At 44.3% G+C, this 27628-nt stretch overlaps 1 protein-coding gene, 1 non-coding gene and 1 pseudogene across 5 annotated transcripts in view; all 3 read left to right on the plus strand.

Moving 5' to 3' along the window:
- Nucleotides 1-3083: 3083 nt before the first annotated feature.
- LOC124075414 (small nucleolar RNA U13) lies at nt 3084-3189 on the plus strand. The gene has a single exon (XR_006846034.1). It is a non-coding gene; the product is annotated as a small nucleolar RNA U13 (small nucleolar RNA).
- A 5906-nt stretch (nt 3190-9095) lies between these two features.
- LOC124109712 (actin-related protein 2/3 complex subunit 2-like) lies at nt 9096-10219 on the plus strand (annotated as a pseudogene).
- A 9741-nt stretch (nt 10220-19960) lies between these two features.
- Asap3 (ArfGAP with SH3 domain, ankyrin repeat and PH domain 3) overlaps nt 19961-27628 on the plus strand; it is a 43371-nt gene continuing 35703 nt past the window's right edge. For 2 of the 4 annotated variants that reach the window (XM_046468797.2, XM_046468800.2), the window contains exon 1: nt 19962-20198. In XM_046468797.2, coding sequence (XP_046324753.1) covers nt 20070-20198 — 129 coding nt within the window. In that variant the 5' untranslated portion in view covers nt 19962-20069. Of the gene's footprint in view, nt 20199-27628 lie in introns of all 4 variants that reach the window. The other 2 variants (XM_046468799.2, XM_046468798.2) reach the window with 2 other exon arrangements.

Raw genomic sequence — 27628 nt, forward strand, 5'->3', positions numbered from 1 at the left:
GGAGAAGGCGGGCCACTGGGGCATGTCTGAGAAGGGTTCATCTTTCCTGCAGTCCCCTCTGTTTTCTCTGCTTCCTGGCCATCATGAACAGTGGAGCAGCACTCCTCCTCCAAGCCCTTCTGCCATGATATTCTTCAGCCTCATCGTGGGCCTCCAGCTATGGATCACCCCACTGGGGACTGAACCTCTGAAACCATGAGCCAAAATAAACTTTTCCTCCTCTAAGTTGTTCTTGTCAGGTGTTGTGGTCATAGCAATGAAAAACTAACAATTATTCACATGTCATGGACTTAGAAGAGTATCTGTTTAAAGTAAATCTTTGACAAATTTTATCATTTCCATTATTATTTCATATCCTGGGACACCAACCTCACTCCAAGCCCACTTCTTAGTAAATGTGGTGGTGCCCAGTAGTGCAGATGGATTCTCATACATGCTGTTACATGGATCTTTTTATGTGATCACCAAAGATCTGTTTAGAAGGTTCTAATCTTTTATGAGTTCACAGACTCTTTGGGAATCTGATGATAACTATCAACTTTTATAATATCAAATCTGTCCACTCCTTCCTCTCTGGAAATTGCCCTTGCGTGCCTGAGAGTAGTTCTAGAGATATGCTTGTGCTCTGGGCATGAGCGTGAGCCCCACAGGTCCCTGGAAGCCTAGCGGACCCTAGTGGGCACTCAGGGCTACTGCTCCGGCCTTCCAGCTGTGCAGGTGCAACAGTGCCCAACACTCAGGCTCCAAGATGAAGCCTAGGAGTCACGAACCTGTAATTGAGCAACATGGGGGCTTGTGAGCACCCGGTCCAGCCTGGGACTACCCAATTCTCTCTCAAGGGAATTTAAGAGTTGAGATTCTAAGATTAGCGTCTGCTAATGGCTTAAACTCAGGATATGTAAACAAAGACCACCAGGCCCTGAAGAGTAGCTGCATTTGGCTCTTGGGTACTTTTCAGTTCTTTGTGGGATCCTTAGGAAGGAAACCAATTGTTAAATGAATCCAGATCATCATGGAGCTCATGGTCTAGCAGAGAGTGTTTTTATGTACATTGGCAGATGCAAGAAGAAAAGAAAAGAACAAGGAAACAAAGTGAAACATGGGAATTAACTTTGAGAGGATTGTATGTAATAGGTTAATAATTGTTGTCATTTTTGTTATTATTTTATGTCCTGGGAAATCCACCAGAAAACCCTGCAGAACTGAAAAGCAGTCCCCAGCTGAAGCAGAGGCTGCACGGTGAGCTGGTAAGCAGAGAGGGGAGGCGGGAGCCCTCTTGAGGAGGCAGGAGCCTGAGAGATCATAGCAAATGTCCTGGCAAATGCCTACTGTGCGCCAGAACATAATTGGAACAGGCACAGAGAAGAAGGTACTGGAGGGATTCAGCTCAGAGATATGGAGGGGAGTGCAACTGGCTTTCCCTTGGGGCCTGGTGGCTCATGCGGCCAGCTGAAGAGGGTCAGGAGAAGGAACAGGCAGGTATGATCACACTCGGTTCTGCACCTAAAAATGCTCTATTTGTGGGTGGTGGAGGGTGAGAGAGCTGTGGAGGGTTTGCTACCCTCTCCTACACATCCAAGGCTCCGGAGGCTGCAGCAGAGATCAGCATCTGCAGGCCCCTGGGGAGTGTGTTGGTCTAACCTCTCCAGAGCAGGTACCACCTGAAGAAGTTCCAGGGGTCGGTCAGAGGGAAACTCCAGCTGCTGAAACTTTCCTTTTAGAACTCTGTGTCAGCCCCTGGCTGGGAGAGCCTTGATCTCGTCTGTCAGAACAAAACTCCAAAGACAGTACTCCCGTCTGTCTGTCCCACCTCATCCAGGTGAGAAGAGAGGCTGAGAGCTGTTTCAACTAGCCTAGGTTTTAGGTCACTTCAGCTGTCAGCTCAGTGAGCAGCACAGACAGAGGAAGGTCCTTGCTCTCTCTGAAGTACACATAAGCCAGGAAGAAATGGGAAGAGAGGCGGTCAGCATCCAGCCTTGTCTCAACCACCTCCGTGGAGACAGTGCTTTCATTTTTCATTAAGAAGTTCTTTTCTTTTTCTTTTTTCTTTTTGTTTTAGTTGTTGATGGACACAATATCTTTATTTTATTTATTTTAATGTGGTGCTGAGGATGGAACCCAGGGCCTCTCGCGTGCTAGGCGGGCGCTCCACCGCTGAGCCCCGCCCCTCCTTTGGGTTTGGCTGCTCTTACTGTGCTGATTGGTTTGTGGATCCAAACACACACATGCATATTTTCCTTTTTTGTGTTTTTGTCTTTTTTATATCCATTTGTCATTATGCTTTGTCTTTGAGCGTTAGATATTTTTGTCTGTTTTGTTCCTCTCATTGCTCATTGTCTTCCTTCTTCTCCCTCTAATAGCCAAATTCTCTTGTTTTCTCTTTCTTTTGTTTTTTCCCCTTCTTCTTTACAGCTATCGCTTCCTGCCTTTCTTCTCTTTCTCTCTGTTCACATTTTGAACGTTCTAAGCTTTCTTTTACCTTCCTATCACGTTCTCTTTTCTCTTAATGAACTATACTCTGCACATCTCTCAGAACCGTTGGGCCTGTGTAATTCCTGCCCCGTCGCACGCATATTGCTGAGGTTATCAGGGCTGCAGGTGGCACAGGTGACCCTGCTATTTGCTTGAATGCTAGATCTAGTTCACCGCTGTTTGTTGTTGCTGCTGGTGTTAATTGCTGATCCTGCCATTCCTGATTCTGGGGTAAGGAGTGCTGTGGACATCATGGTCGGCACCAGGTATTCATTTTAATGCTGTATATTGTTTGCTGCTACTGTTGCTCTTGTTTATTCCCCTTCTCTGTGATGTCCTGGGAACCTACTGGGGGCACTATGGGGCGACAGGTTAGAGACTGTGCTGCTGAGTTAGGCCCACGACTGAGCTAAGAGACAGTGCACCTTGCTCCACACACACACTAACCATGCTCCACAATAAAGAGGAGAGATGAAAACCCCCAAATGATGAAGTAGGAACAGCTAGGGGGTCACTACAGCCCAACAGAGAGACCTACCACAAAGACACTGCACCTACTAGAAGTCACAATCTAGATCACTCCGTACCCCTCTAGAATAGACAGAGTTGTGGTCTTTTTTGGTGTATAAACATGATGATTAGGTGGTTACACTGTTGTGTGAGTTGTGTCCCTCTCTTTAAACCTTGTTATAACATCAGCACATTACCTGTCTGATGTGAAAAAATAGAGTTGTTAAGCCTAGAAGAGCAATCTATAGACAGTGGACCCCACATACCCCAATGTATGTGACAGAGTTGCCCGATCTACAAGAAGGACCCTTTTTTAAGGGGGCAGGTACTGGGGATTAAACTCAGAGACACTCGAACACTGAGCCATATCCCCAGCCCTATTCTGTATTTTATTTAGAGACAGGGTCTCACTGAGTTGCTTAGTGCCTCACTTTTGCTAAGGCTGGCTTTGAACTCGCAATCCTCCTGCCTCAGCCTCCCAAGCTGCTGGGATTACAGGCATGGGCCACTGCACCTGGCCAAGGACCCCACTCTTATGAGACCTATAGAGAAAGTGGAATCCTCAAGCTCTGAAATAATATATATCAAAGAACACTAATTGTCAATTATAATTAGCAGAAAATCCATGTTACAAAACCCACTTGGAAATATATTGAAAAATTTACAACAACCTGATACCCCAGAACACTTCTTCTTTTTTTGGGTGGGGGCGTTATCAGGAATTGAACCTGGGGGCGCTTAACCACTGAGTCACATCCTGCCGCAGTCTGGCTGCAGCAAAATAACCGGGGGGTGACGAATAACTTGTGTATGTTGATACAGCAGGAGTAGGAGTCCTTTATTGCAGGACAGGAGCAGTATTTATACATTCCACAGAGCTTATCTAATTAGCATAAACTAGGTACATCAGTCAACCAATAAGGAATCTCTACACTTAATGGCTCGCTTTTGTTACTTCTCAAACCACTCCCTCTGGCATTTTGCCAGGCACCATCCAGACTTGTTTACGAACTCTAACATTCCCCTGGCTAAATGCCAGGTGTTATTTTGACTTGTTTACAGACTCTAATATTCCTTATTGGTTGACTGATGTATCTAGTTTATGCTAATTAGATAAGCTCTGTGGAATGTATAAATACTGCTCCTGTCCTGCAATAAACGGCTCCTACTCCTGCTGTATCAACATACACAAGTTATTCGTCACCCCCCGGTTATTTTGCTGCAGCCAGACAGACTGCGGCAGATGGTGGCCCGTTACGGGGAGCCCCGGGACACTTGGGGGTAAGTGACGAAAAAAAAAAGCTGCCCGTCCATAGATAGGACGGGAGCAAATCTGCTCGTCCCTAGGCAGATGGGGCGAGAGGAAAAATGGCCATTTCGAGAAAATGGAGAAGATTGATACAGTATGTTTGTGTCTTGTTTTGTCTTAAAATGTTGTATTGTCTTTGTGATGAAAATATGGAAGGGGTTTTAAGTAAATTACTAAGGGAAGAAGGCACCCCAGTGGAACCAAGAATAGTTAGGGCATGTGTTGATAGAAGCCCAGGAACTCTAGTCAGAAAGAAACAGAAAGTTCAGAAGAAGAAAGATTATCAAAGGAGGAAGGATTATCAGGAAAAAAGTTTCAGCAAAAGGCTATTACTGAATACTTTTCGTTACCGGAGGGTGCGTGAATCGGAGCTGCGGCTGCCACATGCGTGAGCTGGTCATGGCGCAGCAAGGGCTTTCCAAACGGCGGCAGCCGGCTCTTCCACTGCTGAGAGCCCAAATCTAGACCTGACTTGGAGGCACGGTCTCGCAGGCTCTTGCTCCCTGTGCCCAATAGCAGTTTGAATCTGGGACACTCCCCAGGGCCATCTGGGGCTGCCCAGGACCCTACAGCCAGCAAAAGACGCTACCGGTGGCGTCCCTGATGTTTGGTCATTTCCAAGACCAGTAACTACAATGGTTCTCCCACACCTGGAAGCTAATGAGTAATGAGCACTATTAATGCTTATTTCAAATGCAAAAAAAACCTTGATATAATGTACTAAATTGTTCAGAAGGTTGTTTTCTTAGTAGAATGCTACAGGATTTTCTTTAGCCATCCAGAGTTCCTGCCTTCATCCCAGTGCTGGTGAAAACAAATGTAGAAGAATTTCCAGTGTTGCTGAGAACCAGATGAGACTTCATATCAAGCTAGCTGCCTGCAGAACTTACCTGGACTGTGATTTAAGCTAGCTGCCTGCAGAACTTACCTGGACTGTGATTTACCTGGACTGTGAGTTAATCTATTGAGACACTGCTTTACCTGGACTGAGACAACAAACTGTAATCTATAACAAATTGTAACTCGGTATCTTTGCTAACAGTGTCATTGCTGGTATAATTTTTCCAAGGGCTTCTTGCATGGAGCCATCAATTGGCTTGGTATTGTGGCATTTTGTATCCTCCCTTTCTGTTTGTAGCAGGTTATTTATGGTGTTTCTTTAAAAACCACTATGGTCGTTATTTAAATTAAACAAAAGGGGGAAATATTAGAGTCTGTAAACAAGTCAAAATAACACCTGGCATTTAGCCAGGGGAATGTTAGAGTTCGTAAACAAGTCTGGATGGTGCCTGGCAAAATGCCAGAGGGAGTGGTTTGAGAAGTAACAAAAGCGAGCCATTAAGTGTAGAGATTCCTTATTGGTTGACTGATGTATCTAGTTTATGCTAATTAGATAAGCTCTGTGGAATGTATAAATACTGCTCCTGTCCTGCAATAAAGGGCTCCTACTCCTGCTGTATCAACATACATAAGTTATTCGTCACCCCCCGGTTATTTTGCTGCAGCCAGACAGACTGCGGCAACATCCCAGCTCTTTTTTATTTTTCATTTTGACACAGCGCTGCTAAGTTGCTCAGGCTTTGAATCTGCAATCCTCCTGCCTCAGCCTCCCAAGCTGCTGGGATTCCAAGCATGGACCACCACATCCAGCTCCCAGAACACTTCACCAAGAGAAAACTGTGTTCTAAAAAGGCCCACATATAAAAGTGAAAGAGAAATCCAGGGGTTGGGGTTGTGGCTCAGTGGTAGAGCACTTGCCTAGCATGTGCGAGGCACTGGGTTCGATCCTTAGCACCACATATAAATAATTAAAATAAAGGTCCATTGACAATAAAAAACATGTATAAAAAAATAAAACCCCAACTGATGCAGAAGGAAGAAAGAGGCACTTAAAAAAAAAAGGAGAAATCCATCCCAACACAGGAACACAAGAAATATGAACAAGCAAGGTAACATAACACCTCCTAAGGTTCATTATTCACCAGCAACGGCCTCCAAAAATATTGAAGTGGATGAAATACCAGATAAAGAGCTAAAAAGAATGATTATAAAAATGATCAATGAATTCCAAGAGAACACAGAAAAACAATGAATCAAGGAAGTCAGTACAAGAAATGAATAAAAAATTTAATAAGGAGGTAGAGATTAAAAGGGAGCCCAACAGAAATCTTGGACATGAAAGGCACAATAAATCAAATAAAAAATTCAGTTGAGCTGGGCATGATGGTGCACACTTGTAATCCCAGTGACTCAGGAGGTTGAGGCAGGAGGATTATGAGTTCAAAGCCAGCCTCAGCAACATATCAATGTCCCAAGTAATTCAGTGGAACCCTGTATCTAAATAAAATATAAAAAAGGGCTCAGTGGTTAAGTGCCCCTGGGTTCAATCCTTTGTACCATTAAAAAAAAAATCAGTTGAAAATCTCTTAACAGAGTAGACCATATAGAGGACAGAGTGGCCAGCTCTAAACATTCAGACAGTAATAAAGAAAAGAAAAGAAGTAACCATGATCAGAAAAGATAAGAACTCTGGGACAAAATTAAGAGACCAAATTTAAGAATCATTGGAATCCAAGAAAGTTGTGACATGCATGCTAATGGCATGAATAACCTCTTTAGGGAAATAATAACAGAAAAATTGCCAAACCTCAGGAATGAGATGGACATCCAGATATGGGAGGCAGTCAGAACTTCAAATAGACAAGAAAGAAAGAAAAAAAGAAAGAAAGAAAAATACATTATAATTAAAATGCCTAACAAGGATATAATTTTAAAAGCCTCAAGAGGAAAAACATTAGGTCACATTTATAGGCAAGCCAATAAAAATTACTAATGCTTTCTCAGCACAAACTCTAAAATCCAGGGAGGATCTTGGAGAATAGCTCTCAATCAAAATTGCTTTATCCAGCCAAGCTATCTTTCAAAATCAAAGAAGAAATAAAATCTTTCTCAATAAGGAGAAACTAAATGAATTCATGGCCATTAAGCTGGCACTATAAAAAATACATAAGGAGGGCTAAGGTTGTGGCTCAGTGGTAGAGCACTTGCCTAGCATGTGTGAGGCACTGGGTTTGATCCTCAGCACCACATAAAAATACATAAATAAAATAAATGTCTATCAACAACTAAAAAACATTTAAAAATGAATAAGGAAATACTAAACATAGAATCAATTAAAAAAAAAAAACAGAGTTGGGACTGAGTTGTGGCTCAGCAGTAAAGAGCTCACCTAGCACATGCGAGGCACTGGGTTCAATCCTCAGCACCACATAAAAATAAAGAAATAAAATAAAGGTATTAAAAAAATAGAGTTCACGAATGGAAAAATCTCATTTGAAGACTAGCTAAGCAAATAAGAAATTGGACCAAATTAGATATTAGAAATAAATCAAGGGCTGGGGATGTGGTTCAAGCGGTAGCACACTCGCCTGGCATGTGTGCGGCCCGGGTTCGATCCTCAGCACCACATACAAACAAAGATGTTGTGTCTGCCGAAAACTAAAAAATAAATATTAAAAAAAATTCTCTCTCTCTCTCTTTCTTTAAAAAAAAGAAAGAAATCAAAATGGCAGGAATTATTATATCTATATGTATAATAACACAATATAAATGGTCTCAAATCTCCAGTTAGAAACATAGACTGGCAGAATAGATTAAAAACAAGATCCAACTATATGTTGTTTGCAAGAGACTCATCTTACAGGCAAAGATGGCCACAGTTTGAAAGTAAAAGGAAGGAAACAATATTCCATGTAAACGGAGCTCAAAAACAAGCAGAAGTAGCTACTCTCTCATATCCAACAAAGACATCAAGCAAAAAATAATCAGAAGAGACAAAGAAGGGGGCTGGGGATGTGGCTCACGTGGTAGGGCACTCGCCTGGCATGTGTGCGGCCCAGGTTTGATCCTCAGCACCACATACTAACAAAGATGTTGTGTCCGCCAAAAAACTAAGAAATAAATATTAAAAAAAAATTCACTCTCTCTCTCTCATCTATCTCTTAAAAAAAAAAAAGAAGAGACAAAGAAGGTCACTTCATACTGGTAAAGGGAAAAATCCAATGAAAATATGAAATGATAGTGAATACTTTGGTACATCTATTTACATAAAACAGACACTATTCGATTTAAAGACTCAGCCCAATTGCAATAGTCCTGGGTGATTTCAACACACCTCTCTCACCAGTAAATTGTCATCCGGACATAAACTCAATAAATATTCTTCATACCTTAAAATATTATAAATCAAATAACCTTACAGATATTGGTAGAATAAGTTATCCAACAACAGGCAAATTCACTTTCTTCTCAGCTACTCATAGAACTTTCTCCAAAATAGACTATATTTTAGGCCCACAAAGCAACTCTTAGCAAATACAAAAAAAAAAAAAAAGAATTCCTTGCATCTTATCAGATCATAGTGAAATGATATAAGAATTTGAGGGCTGGGGATGTGGCTCAAGCGGTAGCGCGCTCGCCTGGCATGCGTGAGGCCCGGGTTCGATCCTCAGCACCACATACAAACAAAGATGTTGTGTCCGCCGAAAACTAAAAAATAAATATTAAAAAAAAAATTCTTTAAAAAAAAAAAAAAAAAAGAATTTGATACCACGCAGTCAGTGTATATATAGGCCAGCTTTCATGTCTTCCCCTTCTCCCCAGTCCCTCTCCCTTTCTGCCTAACCTACTGCCCACCCCAGCCTCCCTCCTCAGGGGGCAGTAGGCCACTCCCTCCATCCTTCCCTCTCTTACCCACTCTCACCCACCCTTGTTTCTCCTTCTTCAACCTAAGGCAGCCTCCACCATGATCCTGCTGCAAGTGAACAACAGCATCATTAAAGAGGTGTTCAGGCTTAAGTTTGAGAATACAGCTTCCAGAAACAAACCAGAAGCAACAGAGTGACACTTGTAGATTTTGATGGGGTCCTTTATCATATTCAAATCCTAATGGAGACTAAGCAAAAGTGATGGTTAATGTTTATTTGAAATTCTACAAGGAACTTCAGGCACATAGTGCTGATAAGTTATTAAAGAGAATGTACAGGAGTTTCTCCTCCTCCTCCTCCTCCTCCTCCTCCCCTCCTCCTCCTTTTTGATACTAAGGATTGAACCCAGGAGTGTTTAACCACTGAGCAACATCCCCAGCCCCTAGCCCTATTTTAAATCTTTTATTTTGAAACAGCATCTCACTAAATTGCTTAGGGTCTTGCTTAGTTGAACTCATGATCCTCCTGCTTCAGCCTCTGGAGCCACTCGGATTATAGGAATGTACCACCATACCTGGCTACAGGAATTTCTTGATAAATTGAGAATCAGGATTTATGTCTCTTGTTATACAAGAATTCTCTTGTGCTTTGGGCTGGCATGTTGAAGTGAAATTGCTTTGCCTCTGTCTTTGAGAAATACTTCCAATTCCAAGAAGAGTGCAAGGAAGGAGAGAATAGGACCGATATCCATGAGAGAGATGACAAGAACATGTATGCTGTATCTAAAAAGGACAGTCATGGGTAGTTTTCAGCACAGTGTTTGAGGATGATGACAATGTGGTCAATGGAAAGATGTTCATTCAGGAGTTAAAACAAGAATGCAGAGCCAGCCACACAGTCACCCAGGTCTTCTTTAGCCACAGAGAACCTCCTCTGGAACTAAAAGTTACAGATGCTGCTGTGGGTGACCACATTGGCTACATCACCTTTGTGCTTGAGATAACTCCATCAACCTGATCCTCAAGTCCTGAGACTACCTGCATTGCAACAGCAAGTGCTCTAAGACCTAGAGTCACATTCTCCTCATATTTGGGCAAAACCGTCCTATTTCCTCAAGGTACTGAACTGTGCACACCCAGATGTTGAGAAAAAATAAATGAAATCACTGAGAAGATGTTTTCATCCCGCTAACTCTTTGGAATGGAGGAGGAAGTGCCCGTGACCAAAGGCTGGACTGCTTGCTACTGGATAATCATGTTGCATCTCTGCAGGTTCTTAAGGGATTCTCCATTTGGGTTCCATTTTGTATGCACTTAAAAAAAATAATCTGCAGAAATGAACTGTCCTTGAAAGGACTTCAAGGTCCCAGAGAATTAAAAAAAAATTCCACTTAATCAACCTAATTTATTTTCTTTTATTTTCCCTGCCTCATTCCCCTTCCCTCTCACCCTCTTTTCCAAGCTATTGCAAGTTGCAACACTTTGCAATAATGAGTTGCAGGATAATGCAATCTTAACTTGTTTTCTCCTAAGTAGTTAAGTTCAAAATTCCTGTGTCTAAAGAAATATGGTTGGGGTGATTAATAAAGAAAATCTAAAAATGTAATTAAATCAAGAAAACCTTCAGAGACCATATAAACACATGAAGATTGAACTAAATATTCTTTTGAACAATGACTGGGTAGTAGAAGAAATCAGGGGAGAATTTTTTAAAATCTTATAATCAAACCAAAATAGTGATACAATACGCACAAGGCAGTTTTAAGAGAAAGGTTGTAGCTCTGAGTGCTTACATAAGAAAATCAGAGTTCCCTGGATTAGCCAAAAGGGAATGAAGAGAAGGGAGGGGAGATGGGAATAGGAAAGACAGTAGAATGAACTGGACATAACTTTCCTATGTTCATACATGAATACACAACCAGTGTAACCCTACATCATGTACAACCACAAGAATGGGAAATTATACTCCATGTATGTATGACATATCAAAATACACTCTACTATCATGTAAATCTGAAAAGAACAGATTTTTTAAAATCAGAACAATTCCAAATAAACAACCTAATGACGCATCTCAAGACTTTATAAAAAACAAGAACAAACAAACTATAAAACCAGTAAAAGGAAAGAAATTATTAAGATCAAGGTTGAGGGGGCTGGGGTTGTGGCTCAGCGGTAGAGTGCATGCCTAGCATGCACGAGACCGTGGGTTCGATCTTCAGCACCACATAAAAATAAATAAATAAAATAAACGTGTTATTAAAAAAAAAAGATAGGGCTGAGGGCTGAGGCTGGGACTCAGCAGTAGTGCACTTGCCTGGCATGTGTGAGGCACTGGGTTTGATTCTCAGCACCACATATAGATAAATAAATAAAGGTTTATCAACAAATAAAAAATATTTAAAAAAAGATCAGGGCTGAAACCAATGTGATAGAGAATTTAAAAAATACAAAGAATCAATGAGATGAAGAGTTGGCTCTTTGAAAAGATATACAGGATTGATAAACTCTTATCCAAACTAACCAAAAAATTTTTTTAAAAAATTTAAAAAGAGAAGATCCAAAGCAACAAAATTAGAAATGAAAAAGGAGATAACATCACAGAAATTCAGAGGTTCATTAGGGATTATTTTGAAAACTGATACTCCAATAAACTGCAAAATCTAGAATAAATGAATTCATTTCTAGACACATCTGACTTCCAAATTGAACCAAGAGGATATTGAAAAAAACCAAACAGACCAATAACAAACAAGGAAACTGAAGTAGTAATAAAAAAGCCTTCCAGCAAAGAAAAACCCAGGATCAGATGGGTTCTCAGCTAAATTCTTACTAGATCTTTAAAGAACTATTTCCAATACTCCTCAAGTGATTCCATGAAATAGTAAGGGGTGGAACATTTTCAAATTAATTCTGTGAAGCCAGTATCACCCTGATACTAAAACCAGATAAGGACACATCAAGAAGAGAAAACTACTAATATGCCTAATAAACATAGATGCAAAAATCCTTAATAAAATATTAGCAAATTGTATTCAACAACATATTTAAAATATTGTACATCATTACCAAGTTGGTTTCATTCCAGGGATGCAAGGATGGTTTAATGTACACAAATCAATAAATGCAATTCACTGTTAAATAGAATTAAGACTTGTTGTAGTCTTGTTGAGTCCTCTCAAAAGATGCAGAAAAAAAACCTTTGACAAAATTTAGCAAAATACTGAATAAAGCAGAGACAGAAGGAACTTACCTCAATATTATAAAGGCTATATATATGACAAACCCAAAGTCAACATCACAGTAAATGGGGAAAACTGAAAGAATTTCCTCTAAAATCCAAAACAAGATAAGGATGTCCAGTCTCATCACTGCTATTCAATATAGCACTTAAAATTCTAGCCAAAGCAATTAAGCAATAGAAGGAAATAAAAGAGACACAAATAAGAAAGGAAGTAGTAAATTATCACTGTTTGTAGATTATATGATCCTATTCTTAGAAGATCCAAAAAGCTCTACCAGACTGCTAGAGCTGATGAACAAATCGAGCCAAGTAGCAGGTTACAAAATCAACATGCAAAAAAATCAAGTTTTCCTTTACACAATAATGAATTTGCTAAAAAGAAACCTGGAAAATAATCCAATTTACAACAGCCTCCAAAAACAAACAAACAAAAAACCTAGGAATAATCTAACCAAGGAAAGACCTCTACAAAAAAACATATGAAAAGGATACTGTTGTTTAGTGCCTCCCTGAGTTGCTGAGGTTTTGAAGTCTTGATACTCCTTCTTCAGACCCCAGAGCCACGTGGAATTACATTTATTTATTTATTATTATGTGGGTGCTGAGAATCAAACCCAGTGCCTCACACGTGCTAGGCAAGTGCCCTACCACTGAGCCACAACTCCAGCCCCTGTCATTGGTATTTTGATGGGGATTACATTGAATCTGTGTATCACTTTTGGTAATATGATCATTGTAATGATATTAATTTTGCCTATCCATAATCATAAATAAATAAATTTAAAAATTATAAAAAATTTTAAAAAATACAACTCATGATAGCCAGGCATGGTGGCCCATGTCTGTAATCCCACATGGCTCTGGAGGCTGAGGAAGGAGATGAAGAGTTCCAAACTAGCCTCAGCAATTTAGTGAGGCACTAAACAACTTAGTGGGACCCTGTTTCAAATAAAAAATAAAAAGGGCTGGGGATGTGACTCAGTGGTTAAGTGTCCCTGGGTTCAATTCCCAGAACCAACAAAGCAAAACAAATGGAAAAAATAAAAATAAAAACACCCTCCACGGTACTGGCAAAAAAACAGACACAAAGACCAGTGGAACAGGGGACACAGAGATCAACTCAAAACCCAGATAGATGCAGTCATCTGATCCTTGACAAAGGCAGCAAAAAAAGTCAGACTTTTAAACAAATGGTGCTGGGAAAACTGGTTATTGTCTGTAGAAGAATGAGACTAGATCCCTATCTCTCACCCTGCACAAAAGTCAACTGAACATGAATCAAAGACCTAGGAATTACGCAAGAAACTTTGCAACTGTGAGTAGAAAATGTAGGGTGAACTCTCCAAAATACAGACACAGGAACAACTTTATCAAAGGGACTCCTAAGCTCAGGAAATAATGCCAAGAATTCATAAATAGGAACGTATTAAATTAAAGAGCTTCTGGGGGCTGGAATTGTAGCTCAGTGACAGAGCACTTGCCTAGCACGTGTGAGGCACTGGGTTTGATTATCAGCACCACGTAAAAATAATAAAATAAAGGTAGTGTCCATCTACAACTAAATATATATATATATATATATATATATATATATTTTTTTTTAATATTTATTTTTTAGTTGTAGGTGGACACAGTGTCTTTATTTTATATTTATGTGGTGCTAAGGATTGAACCCAGTGCCTCATGCATGCTAAGTGAGCATTCTATCACTGAGCCACAACCCCAGGCCCAACTGAAAAAAAAAATTTTTTTTTTTTTTTAGGGCTTCTGCATGGCAAAGGAAACAATTAAAAACATGAAGAGAGAACTTAGATAATGGAAAAAAAATCTTTGGTAGCTACTCCTTTCACAGTCAATTAATATTCAGAATATATGAAGAACTGAAAAACGTATCACCAAAAAACCAAATAACATAATCAACAAATGGGCAAATGAAATAAACAAACCTTCTGGAAAGAAATACTAGTGGCCAACAAATATAGGAAAAAATGTTCAACATCTTTAGCAATTAAGGAAATGCCAATCAAAACTCCCCTGAGATTTCATCTCATGTTGGTTAGAATGGCAGCTATCAAGAATACAAACGATAGTAAATGCTGGTGAGAACATGAGAGAAAAGGAACCCTTTTATACTCTTGGTGTGATTGTAAATTAGTACAAACCACTGTGGAAATCAAAATGGAAGTTCCTCAAGATTAGGAATGGAACCACCATTTGACCCAGTGACACCACTTCTGGATGGTATTTATCCTGAAGAATTGAAGTCAGCATACTACAGCAACACGTGCACTCGTATGTTTATAGCAGCACAATTCACAATAGCCAAAATTTGGAACCAGCCCAGGTGTCCATCAATGGATGAATGGATAAAGAAAATGTGGTGTATATATACACACAATGGAGTTTTATTCAGCCATAGAGAAGAATAAAATTATGTAATTTGCAGGGAAATGAATGGAACTTGAGAGCATAATATTAAAGAAAATAAACCAAACTCAGAAAGTCTAAGGGTTGTATGTTTTCTTATATATGGAAGCTAGAGATAAAAGAGAGACAGAAACAAAAGAGGAGAGGAGAGGTGAGGAGGGTGAGGTCTGGTTGTTGGTGGTGTGTGTCTCATAAAAACAGAAGGGAGATCAGTAGAGCAGAGGAAAGGGACAAGGGGAGGGAAGAGGGAAGAAATAAGGGAGACACTGGGGAATGATATCGACCCACGTTGTTATATATGAATGTATGAATGTGTAACAATGAACCCATATATAATTATAAAGCACCAATTAAAAATGGGAAAAACTTTCAATCTTCTAAGGGTTCAGGGAAGCACAGGGACCTCTGGGAAGAGCACTAAACCATCAATGACATCAATGGCGTCTGAATCATGATGCTGATTAGAAGACAGCAAAGAAGCTGGAGGAAGAATACAGACAGAAGGAACAGCCTGTGCCCGCCGAGTAGACAGGTGGAAGTCTTGTGCCCTCGGGAGCTGCGCAGAGGCTGGGGTAGCTCAGTGGTAGAGCTCCCCCTGGGTTCAATCCCCAGAACCACAATAAATAATAAGATAGGACATTTGTCATTGGATCAAGGGCAAGATGGGCTAGATTGGGAAGGAGTTTGTGTCCTGCAGAAAAACAGAGACTTGATCCTGGGGGTAAGGGTCCTGTCTGCCTTCATTTCCCCTTGGCAATTAATCCTCATTTGCACTAGGAACAGAAATTCTCCACTCTCTGGAGGTGAGCCTAAGACCTACCTCCAGAAAGTAGATTACAGATCGTAGAAGCAGGGACTTTGATATCATAAAAACCTAGATTATTATTATTTTTTACAGTATTGGAGATTAAACCCAGGGTCTTCCACATGCTAGGCAAGTGTTCTACCACTGAGCTACACCCAGCCCTGTTTAAATTTTTTTTTTTTTTTTTTTTTTGGTGAGACAGAGTTTCACTGAATTGCCCAGACTGGGCTCAAACTCTCCATCCTCCTGCCTCAGTTTCCAATTAGCTGGTATTATGGGTCTGTGCTGTGTGCATGGATGATAAACCTGGATTCTAATCAGTCCTTGTCACACAGTGGTCACATGACTTTAGGAGTCAGTAAACAGAATTACTAACACCTATTTGACCCAGCAGATGTTTTTATATGCCTACTACATACCAGATGTGAGAACAATAACACTTATAAGCTAAGACCTACTGTAGTAATCCAGGCAGGAGATGACAGTGGCTTGGATCAGGATGGTAGCAGTGGAATGATGAGGAGTGTGATGTATTTGTGATAGACTCTGGAAGTACAGCCAGCAGATTTCCTGATGTGGGGAAAGAAAAACATCAAGAATGCTGACCTGAACACTGGAAAGTGGTTAGAGATGAGAAAGACATGGGTGTGTGCATATGGGTATGCAGGTGTGGTTTATGTGGTTAAGGGAGAGAAGTCAGGAATTCAGATTTGGATACATTAAGTTTCAGACGCCTATTGGAAATGTCAAGGAGGAAGTTGGATATAGGAGTCTGGAGTTCAAGGAGAGGGTTTAGGCTAGAGCTATAAGTTTGGGGATCATCAGGATTTCCGTGGTATTTAAAGTCACAGGACTGCTCTTTCGGTTATCTTTTCATGCCTCCATAATGGTGCGCATGAATGTCCTGGCTGGTGCTCTCAAGAGCATCAATGGGGCTGGGGTTGTGGCTCAGTGGTAGAGTGCTCCTCCTAGCATGCACAAGGCACCGGGTTCAATCCTCAGCACCACATAAATGTAAAATAAAGATATTGAATCCACCTAAAGCTTAAGAATAAATATTTAAAAAAGAGCATCAGTGATGTCAAAAAGAGAGGCAAATGCCAGGTCTTTATTAGTCTGTGCTCCAAAGTCATCGTCCAGTTTCTGTGAATTTGAAAAACCTGCTGATCACGGAGTTGGAAAAATTGTTGTCAACCTCACAGAAAGGTTAAACAAGCGTGGAGTGATCAGCCCGAGATTTGATGTACATCAAAGACCTAGTAAAGTGGCAGAATAATCTGCTGCCATCCCCATCAGCTTGGTTTCATTGTATTGACAACCCCAGCTGGCATCCTGGACCATGAAAGTGAGGCGAAAAGACACAGGAGGAAAAGTCCTGGGGGTCTTTTTCTAGGAATGTAAAACATACATATGATAAAATGCCTCAATGAAAAAAAATAAAGTCATGAGGCTGAATAAGTTTATCAAGGGCATGAGCTTAGAGAGTGGAGTGGAAATCTGTGAAGTAGCTCAGAGCTCAATTTTCATGCTCCCCACATTCCAGTAATGTCTGAATTCTCCTCTTGACACAGAGCAGTTTGTCAATGACCCAAATCAATCTCAATAATTCAGTGATACCAGATTAGAGCTTACCTAGAATACTTAAGTCCCAGGGTTCAAATGCCAACACCCCAAAAGAAAGGGGGGGGGAGAGAGTGGAGCAGAGATGGCCAAGGACTTAAATATCAAGAAATCAGAAAGACACAGGAGAACCAACAAAAGAGATCAGCAAGAAGATCAAGACCATATGATGTCCTGGAGGCCAGGTGATGAAAGTATAGTGTGTGGAGAAGCTGCTGGAAGGCAAAGCAAGAGCCTTGACCATGAGTCAGCAATGGGGAGGTCATTCATGGCCTTAACAGAGCAGTTTCAGTAGTTAGGGGAGCAAAGGCTGCTCATAGGAGTTTAAGAGAATATTGTCATACAAGCATCAGCCTCCATTCCTCTTTGCCTACCTCCCTGTTCCCCGACCCAAGCTGTGATGCCTAGCTTCCTCAGGATCTCCACACTGCTCCCCCCTGCTGTCCTTCCTTGCCATCATAACATTTCTTTACTTAAAACCCAGGAAGGAGCTGGGTGCAACAATGCACACCTAAATCCCAGCTCTAGGGAGGCTAAGCCAGGAGGATTGCAAGTTCAAGGCCAGTCTGGGGGCTGGGGATGTGGCTCAAGCAGTAGCGTGCTCGCCTGGCATGCGTGCAGCCCGGGTTCGATCCTCAGCACCACATACTAACAAAGATGTTGTGTCCGGCGAAAACTAAAAAATAAATATTAAAAGTTCTTTCTTAAAAAAAAAAAAAAAGGCCAGTCTGGGCAACTTAGCAAGAAGACCATGTCTCAAAACAAAATAGAATAAAAAGGTCTGGGGATGTAGCTAGTGGTAGAATGCCCCAGAGTTCAATTCCCAGTACCACAAAAACGAAAACAACACAACCCTGGGTGGTTTTGATTTCACCTAGAAACTCCCTTGAATTCCTGCTGCTGTTTCCTGTGGCTTCACCCAGAAAGGACTCCCTGGGCCGCTCTGAGCTTAATTTTCAGGCTCCCCACATTCCAGTAATGTCTGAATTCTCCTCTTGACACAGAGCAGTTTGTCAATGACCCAAATCAAGCTTGATGATCCAGTGATATCAGTGAACCATTGTTCAAGTCATTGTTCTTGATTCATGTAATCCATAACTGTATGCAGAAATGAAAAGAAGGGGGCTGCCTGTTTCTAAAACTAGGGAAGCAATTTATCTAGCTGCACAGAGTTCGGCAACAGCAGAACCAAGACTGGATTTGGGTTTTTCACCACTCCCAACCAATGTTCTTCACCATGCCGGCCTCCCTGATTTTGTTCCAGACGACCTCAGTCTCCCCAACTAAACCTAAATGGGTTTCTATGTTGAATCTCATTTGATCTCTCATCCACCCCAGTGAATGATGAGACAGTTGAGGGGTGAAAGGCATCAGTCAGAACCCAGAAAGAACGAGGGTGTGGGCGAGGGAACAGGGCAGGGTAAAGGGAGCAGGCTATACAGCCCCTATGTGGTACACACACGTGATAGTTGACCGGAGTCCTTGCTTCCCCAATGTTGAAGAATAACACCAGAGAAGCACGCCGAGGCAAGGTCAGAGTGGAAAATTAGAAGTTTATTAAAGGACAGCAGAAATGACTTCTCCCGGAGGAAGAAGGGGACCCAAGAGGTGGAATCCGTTGAAGGGCAACTGTGTTCCCCTTTTTATAGTTTTTGGTGATGGCATGTAGGTCCGAAGGGTTGGGACACAGGTGGGCCAAAGAAGTAATCTGGGCAGGAAGGACTTCTGAGGCAGCCACTTCAAGTGTTCTGTTCATTAACACTTCTTTGGGATGGGCTGTCTTCAAATCTGCTGGGGCTGTTCATTAACATTTCTTTGGGATGGGCTGTCTTTAAATCTGTTGGGGGCTGTTTCCTGGACTTCATTAACATTTCAAGAGTTGCTCAACTTTTCCGGGAATTCATTCTCATGGCCTCCATTTTAGATTTCACTCCATATTAGACCCGATTTACCTAACTACACTGACTACCTAATTTTAAATCTGGCTTCAATACGTTCTTTATTTGAAACATTACAACTACATGGGCATCAAGCTTTTACAGCTAAGAAAACTGGTTTGGATAAAAGAAGTAGTCTTCCCAAAGTCGCACAGCTAGCCAACGGCGCCGGGTGACACAGTGCCCCGAGGAGGCCCTGGTTAGCAGGTTGGCGTCCTGGCCAGGCTCAGAACTTAGTAGAGCGCGAAGTGAGGGTCCCAGGACGCTTGGACCCAGACGTGCTGGGGTAGACCGGAGGCTTGGGGTGAGCCAGAGGGGCGAGGTCATGGGGGACTGGAAACGGGGGAAGAGGCTATGGACACTAAGGAGAGACGCAGGGATGGGCAACCAGAGCCGTGGAAGGGAAGGAGGACTTGGGGGACTGGAGAGCGGGACAAACCGCGAGCGAGCCCTGCGGGGACAAGTAGGGAGACTTGGGCCGCAGCTGCGAGGAGGCCGGGGGCGGGGCGGGGCGGGAGCCGGGGCGGGGCTGGAGGCGGCACGATCGCGGGGACAGGGCGGGGGATTCAGGCAGGGGCGGGGAGGGAGCTCTCCCTGCAGGGAGGCCTTGGGGGCGGGGCCGGGAGTCGTGCCAGCGGGCCGGGGGAGGGGTCGAGGGGACGGGTCAGCGGGCCGGGGGCGGGGCTAAGGAGGCGAATGGCCGGGGCAGAGTTCTGGGGGGCTGGAAGCCCTCGAGCATGGAGTCTCTGAGTTAGGCGAGGGGCCGGGAGGGGGCTGGGGAGTTGGACAAAGGTCCCGGGAGCCCTTGGGAACCGAGCCTGGGGCGCCGGCGAGGGGCTGGGGGGGGTGGGGGTAGAGGGCGGGGCGGGGCGTCGGGATGGGGGCGGAGCGTCGGGGCGGGGCGCTGCGGGCCCGGGGGCGGGGTACGCGGAGGTCCGGACTGGGCCCGCGGCCGTTGGTGAGGCCGGCCCAACGCGGTGCAGCGTAGCGCCCCCCGCGTCCCGCTCCGGCAGCCCCGGTGCCCCCGACCAGCGCCCGCCATGCCTGAGCAGCTCAGCGTCGCCGAGTTCCTGGCCGTCACCGCAGAGGACCTCAGCTCCCCGGCTGGGGCCGCCGCCTTCGCCGCCAAGATGCCTCGATGCCGGGGGGCGGCGCTGGCGCGGGAGGAGGTGAGGCGCCCGAGGCGGGAGGGGGCTGAGGTTGTGCGGGGCCTGGCCTTGACCTTCACAGGCGCGCTGGGAGCTGCGATGGTCCTCCGCTGGGCCCCAGAAACCCGCCCCCTTCCTAGATCTGTGGGAACCCAGCACATCTCAAACATCTGCGTCCTCACCGTCGAGGCGGGGGAGGGCCTGAGGGACTGTCCGTGAGGGGGCTCGAGGTCACTTCGATGACAGACTCCACATGTCGGGGCACATGCCCCAGATGCTCTGGGAGATCTGCCCGGTCAGATGTGTGTTTGCTCAGCGCCTTAAGCTCTGTGTTTTCATCTTCGGAGCCTCAAAAATGTGCCCCCCACCTCCAAGTCACTCCCCAGTTGAAGAGCAGGCTCCCCGCCACATTATCTGACTTCTCTGGGCTGCAGGGAGTTCACCCTACCCTCTGCTGCTCGTTCTGAGACTTGGCCCGCCTTGTGGAATGAATGCGGATGGGAAGGCGCCAGGAGCCGGGGTTCACCTTGGCCGGGCTGTTGGCAAGTTTATAGGCTCCTCTCCCCTCCCCTCTCCTCTTTGTCTTTCCTCGAAAAGCGTCCCAGGCCTTTTCTTTGCCCTTGCAGGCTGCCCCACCCCATTCCCATGTTCACTGGAGTTCATTCCTCTTCTCCGAACTTATTGCAGCTTTCCCTGGCTCCTCTGCAGGGAATAGTCTAGGGCAGACACCCTGTGGCTTTGGGCCAACAGAATGTGATTGTACAGCTCCTCTCCAGAGAGTGCCCTGAATTGGGGTGGCATTTGTGGATCTCATCTCTGGTCTTGCATCCTTCACCATAAGTGTGCTGGGCATCTACTATGTGACAGAACAAAGCTCCATAGTTATAGTACTCTGAGCCAGTGTCTTGGTAAACCTTCTCTCCCCTGGCCAGCTGACCCTCCATCTGCAAGTCTGTTTGTCTCCCTTCTAAAGGATAGTAGAGAATTGTACAAAGGGAATTGACTTTGGGGAGGCAGAGCAGTGTTCAGAGTCTGGCTATGAATTTTTTCATCTGGGTGAGCTTGGCCATGTGACCTATTCTGTCATCTGTAAAATGGGGATAAGAATGTTCACCTCTCAGAGTTTGGTATTATGTGAAGCAATGTGTGTAAAGCATGCATCTTTTATTTATTTATTTATTAGTTCTAATTAGTTATATATGACATTAGAAAGCTCTTTGATTCATTGTACACAAATGGAGCAGAATTTTTCATTCTCTAGTTGTGCATTAGAGTCACAACATTCATGCAATTATACACTACCTAGGGTAATGATGTCCGTCTCATTCCGCCATTAAAGCATGCGTCTTGATACATGGAATGATTATCAATCGATTGCCAGGTTAATTGACAGACCTCTTTTGATGGTGGTGATTGAGTCTCTTGACTCTTGAACATAGTAGGAGTGCATGTTTTAAAGAAAATAAGCAACCAGTGAGGTTTGGATCCTTTCCTTGAGCAGATTCAGTAGTTTAGAGTCTGCTGCCCAGGAATGTATGTATTTTATTGGGAGGCTCACGGGGGAGTGCTGCCGCCCAGCGTTGTCTTGAGGAGCGCTCCCTGAGGGGTGTCATTGTAGCCTTGCATTTTATGACTAGGTAGAGTTAAGTGCCATGGGAATCTTTAGGACTCTCACAGCTCACCTTCCTCTCCAGGTTGTTCATTAAAGCAGAAGGAGCTGCACGGTGGACCCTTTCCTGTGGAGAGAAACGTCTATTTATGCCTATGCACATCTGGCCTTGACTGGCATTGTGCATATGAGCACTTTGTGCTTGGGGAGGGAGGTCTTAGAACAGGTCTGGAAGCCCAGAAAACTCTGGTCAGGATTCAGCTTTGTCCCAGTTTAGGCTGGATAAAACCCAGCCTCCTTTACCTTTGGATCTTTGGTTGGTGCATGCAAGGGCTCATTTTTTGTAACAGAAAGTCTTGGGCACCTAAACACATCTTTTCTCTTTAGCCTTTCAGTGCCCCCAAAAGTTAAGGGTCTGACCTTTGGATTAGACTTTCCTGAGGTTTCCTGATTGTTTTTGCATTTGCATGTATGTGGTGTTATTATATTGTGCTTACATGTGGTCTGATGCTGCAAAACCACCCCTCCCAGTTCTGGGCATAACTAACTCACTCCCAGGCTTGAAGTTCCATGTGGCTGAATCAAAATGAAACTGATTCTTAAATCAAGTCTCCCAATTTCATTTGGTTTCCTGTAAGTAACAGGGACCCTGCCCTAGGACTTGCTGCTCTTTTTGGCAGCACTGTTGGAAAGGACCCTGGGCAGGTCACAGAAAACTAGAATGTCTGAGCTGAGGGACGCTTTAATACAGAAATCAGCTGGGAATTCCCTCATTTAAGATGGAGAAACTCAGATCCAGAGAGGGCGAGAAACTGTCCAAGCTCTCAATGGCTGGGTAGTGAGAGAACTAGCATTTCTTCCTTAGTGTTCCAAGCCCTGCTCTTTTTCTCTTCTAAGGTCCACCTGTCTGTCCTCCCTAAATGTAACTTCTCTGAACCTCAGTTATTTCATTCTTTAAATGGGTCTCATTAATCCCTCCCTGCTTACCTCTCTGGGTTGTTAAAGTTTTTTGTTTTTAAATCATGAAGCACTGCACAAAATAAGGGAGTCTTAAAGATAGTAAGTTAGCCAGTTTCTTCCTGTCCTGGGCCCCTTTACAGCCACATACCATTGATACACTATCACAAGTGAGAATGGGCCCAGGGAGATTAGGCAGTTGCCCTTTGTTGCGTAGCGGGTCTGTCTGACTGCTGTGCTTTCTCTGGTTCTCCAGGCCATCTCTGTGTTGGCACCAAGGATATAAAGATGCTACTTTTGGTTGACTAACTGGTTGGGACATGCACCCCATCTTAGGGAGATTAGTAGGAATGCCAGGAGTCTGTCCTGAGTTCTCAAAGAAAGGTACAGTCAGTGCCATAAGAGTCTAGCGGGGCAGGAGAGGGAGAGAGCCTGTGAGGACTAGTGCAGCCAGGGAGAGCTTCCTGGAGGAAGCAGCACTTCCAGGCTGGATGGCTGAACTGTGGTTAATGAAGAACACAGTGAGTGAGTTCAGAGGCTGTTGGGAAGAGGGCCTATCAGGAACCCCATAAGCCATGTTGACTGTACTCTCCCCAGAGGAGAGCACCGGCTCCTGATTATGTCCTCATAGCAAACAGATTATTGGTGGGAAGGGAAGTGGTTAGAGGGATATTTACCTAGATCAATATCATATCTTATGTTTTGAATTGCTTGTCTTATAATGCACATTTTAAGTTTATCTTTGATTTTTGCTTCTTTGAATCTGGATTTAGAAAGGATTTCGTTCTTAAGTTTTAATATTCTCATGATTTTACAGTTTGCTTCAAAATACATCTATATTTGTTATAATGTAAAAATTATGTGACCCTAGAGATTGCTTAAAAGAAATATAAACTCTCTGAGGCTTGTTTCTGTTGAAGGGAAATGAGTTTTAAGGACTTAGAGGTGCCTGGAGGAACTGGGGAGCCCCGGGTCTGGCCTGGAGCCCCAGGAGCTGAGGCAGCTCTGTCTTTGCTTTTGCTCCCTTATCATCAGACACCCCGTGATCACGTGATCTCACGGGTCCGGTGTCTAAAGGTAACCAAGCCAGTCTCGTGTCCCACTTCTGAGTTCCTGGCAGGGGCTGACAGCCCAGCCCAGCGTCTGGATTTGTCCCAGAAGCTGGGTCTCCACCCCTGTTTCATCAGCCGAGGTCATGGAGGAACAGACACAGCAGGGTAAACATGGCCACCGAGACCTGCCATGTGGGAGGGGAGCATTTGTCAGAGAAGAAGGGTGGGGCCTGGACAGCCCCACAAGGTCCATGGAGCTCCTCTCTGCAGGGCATCTTCCTGGTTCCGGGGAGGGGCACTGTGCCCATTCTGTTGTGTACCTCCCTAGTTCAGAGCAGGGGTGTAGATGAATCCCAGTTTGGAGAACTGAGACTTAGGAGTAAAAGGTGGACTGGGTTACAGTGCTAGGAGGGTGCAGCAAGACTTAGAGGGCTTGAATGCCAAGCAGGCTTAGAGACTTTTGCTGGGCAGTGGGAACCAGCAAACTCAGTCATGTCACCCAAGAAATGGATGAGGCTGGCTCAGGGCCACAGCGGCACTGGGGCTCAGCCCTATAGAAGACATATGCTCAGTGAAAGATGCAGTTGCTGTCCTTAGCTTACAGTCTTCTGGGGAGGACAGACCAGAGCTGGGAAATACAGCAGGATTGTGCCTTATGCTCTCTTTAAACTTTGGTCCCAGGTCCTTATCTCTTCACCAGCCAGCCTCCCTCTCCAGGACATCTTGTCTACACCCCTGGTTCAGTCACCTCACGACTGCCTAAGCCCTCTTTGGTGTCCCCTTTCCAGAGATGGTCCCTCCCTGTACCCCATTGCACAAGCTGGAAGCCTCACGCCACCACTCGCGCCTCTTGCCCGGGTCTCAGTTCTACCTTGGAGCACCTCTGCAGTCAGCCGCCTTTTCTATTGTCCCATCCCTCGTCCACGGCGGCCTCCTCATTGGTCTGACTTCTTTTACCCCAGTCAGTTTCTGCAGTAGCTCTGCACCGCTCTCCTTGGCAGCACACATTATAGATGTGTGTGTATTTTACTAAACTTCAAGTTTTTGATAGATTTTTAGTTCCAAGAGGCTAGAATCTAATCTCACTGTTGTGTTCCCAGCATTTTCTATTTGTATTTTTGGTAGTGCTGGGGATGGAACCCAGGCGTTATATGGTGCTTTGCCGTAGCACCATAGTAGATGCTTAGAAAGTATTGTTTGAATAACAAATAAGTAAAAGAAAAAAGCTAAAAAGGAGTACTCATAGGAAACAATGGTGTGGGGGAGCCCAGATGGAGGCAGTTGCTTAAGCAAAGGCTCTGAGGCTGAAAGACCCTGAAGTACCCGTGACACGGTAAAGGAGGGCAGAGGGGCAGAAGCCTAGTGATGAGCAAATGGAAGAGTGACGGCAGATGAGTTTGGGAAGGTGGGCGGGGCTGGTCATAGGTAAACTTGTAGGCCCTGCTAGGGAATTTGGATTTTACGTTCTTATTCAGGCAAGTAACATAATCCAGTGTGTGGAGGCTACATTGGAGGGGGCAGGAGAAGACCCAAGCAGTCTAAGGCAGTTGTTCAGGGAAGAGATGGGGGTAGTGTAGATGGGGTTGTGATTGGTGGAGGAGAAGAGAAGTAGTGGACAGATTATAGAATGTTGCTTTTTTTTTTGGATCAAGGATTGAGCCCCCGGCATTTAACTATTGAGCCACACCTCCAACCCTTTTTATTTTTTATTTTGAGACAAGGTCTTGCTGAGTTGCTTAGGGCCTTGCTAAATTGCTGAGGCTGGCCTTGAAACTGATCCTCCTGTCTCCACCTCTAGAGCCACTGGCATTATAGGTGTGTGCCACTGCCTTCGGCTCATAGAAGTAATAACACCAAGATTTGCTGGTAGAATACATGTGGGGAATGGTTCCCAAATTTCTTTCTTCCTGTCCTTTTTTTGGTGCAGAGGATCCTACCCCACAGCCCTCGGCATGCTAGATTAAGTGCTCTACCACTGAGCTTCATTACCATCCTGGTTCCCAAATCTCTGATGGAAGAGTACCATGTTCTAAGAAGGGAAAATCTGGGAGGGGACCTAGGTTTGGGAGAAAGAATTCTGTGTGTACATCTTATGGGTCTTGAGACAACCAGGTGAAATATCAAGAAAGCAGTTGGAGATGAGAGTCTGGAGCTCAAATCACACCACCAGCCAGTTTGGCAGGTCACTGGTGCCACATAATAAATGCCACAGCTTGTAGTGCCACTGTCCTCTGGATATTGGGCGCTATCACTGCTGTTGCCACCGGCATTAAAATGAATCTTCCAACTATCTCTGCTTCTGATTCAGAGTCTGCAGTGAGGGCCTCTGATTAATTGAGCCTAGGTGCAAGGGAGGCTGGGAAGCAAGAGTTTGATCTTTTCAGCTTTTGGAGGAGGCAAGGTCTTCTAAGATTTGTGCAGCAAATAATTCCTCAGCCATGGGAAGGAGGTTCAGAGGCGGGACTAGCAAAGATGACAGTGTCTTTGGGGGTTGAATTCAGGGCTTCTCTACCGCTGAGCCACATCCCTGGCCCTTTTTATTTTTTGAGACAGGGTCTTGCTAAGTTGCCCAGGTCAGCCTCACACTTGCCATCTTCCTGCCTCAGCCTTGTGATTACTGGCTTTACAGGAGTGTGCCACCATGCCCGATGTCTTTGCCAGGGGTTTGCCAGCTTGTGGGGTGTCTGGGAATCTGCCTTTAAACCAGCCTCCCAGGAGGTCCCAGGCAAGGGAGGTGAGCCACACTGTGCCTTGTGTTGGCTGATGTCAAAGCTGTGGAAATGGAGACGATCACCTGGGAGGAATGAAGAGGGCCCAGGCTCAAGCTCTGGAAGCCCTGGCGTAGAGAGGTGGGGCAGAGGCGTTGGCGAAGGAGACTCGGAAGGAGCTGCCAGGCAGGAAGGAAATCAAGAGAGTGCAGCGCCTTAAGGTCAGGTGTCCCAGGTGTCCTGCTGCCTGCATGCTCCCAGGTAAAACAAGAAAATGACAGATATGACCCCTAGCTTTGGCAACATGGAGGTCGTTGGTCGCCTGCCTGGACTGGTTCGTGGAGGACAGATGAGAGATCAGAGAATGAAAGCAAAGTCTTGGGGTGGAGCTAGGGACCTGGGCCAAGAGGGTTTTCCAGCTGAGCTTGGAACTCCACTCAGCTGAGCTCAGGGTTTGAATTCCTATTGGCTGTGTGACCTCGGGAAAATAACTTAACTTTTCTGAATCTCAGTTTCCTGTCCCAGCTGCCACTGCATGGGCCTAAGGGTCTTCCAGAGTCATCAACCTTGAGCCAGAATCTCAAAATCTCCTCTTGTCACCACATTTCAGTCTTCTTGAGTTCTTACTTCCTTGCCTGCTGTCAATCTATTGCTGGCCACTGAGGTGACACAGGAAGACCTGTGGACAGAAACTGGAACTTTAGGTGGGAGGAGAAGGAAAGTGCTTTCCCCAAAGGCAATTCAGTCATAGAGTTCTTTTTTTTTAAATTTATTTTTTCATTAATTTTTTTATATATGATAGTGGAATGCATTACAATTCACATTACACATAGCACAATTTTTCATATCTCTGGTTGTATACAAAATATATTCACACCAATTCATGCCTTCATTCACGTAATTTGGATAATGATGTCCATCATATTCCACCATCATTTCTAACCCCATACCCCTCCATTCCCCTCCCTCTCCTTTGCTCTATCTAGAGTTCCTCTAATCTTCCCATGCTCCCCCTCCCTACCCCAGAATGAATCAGCCTCCTTATTATCAGAGAAAACATTCAGCATTTGGTTTTTTGGGATTGGCTTACTTCACTTAGCATTATCTTCTCCAACTCCATCCATT

This window comes from Marmota monax, unplaced genomic scaffold, assembly GCF_021218885.2.
Source record: "Marmota monax isolate L192 unplaced genomic scaffold, Marmota_monax_Labrador192_F-V1.1 WCK01_AAM20220418_F8-fsc00008, whole genome shotgun sequence".
Classification (NCBI taxonomy): Eukaryota; Metazoa; Chordata; class Mammalia; order Rodentia; family Sciuridae; genus Marmota; species Marmota monax.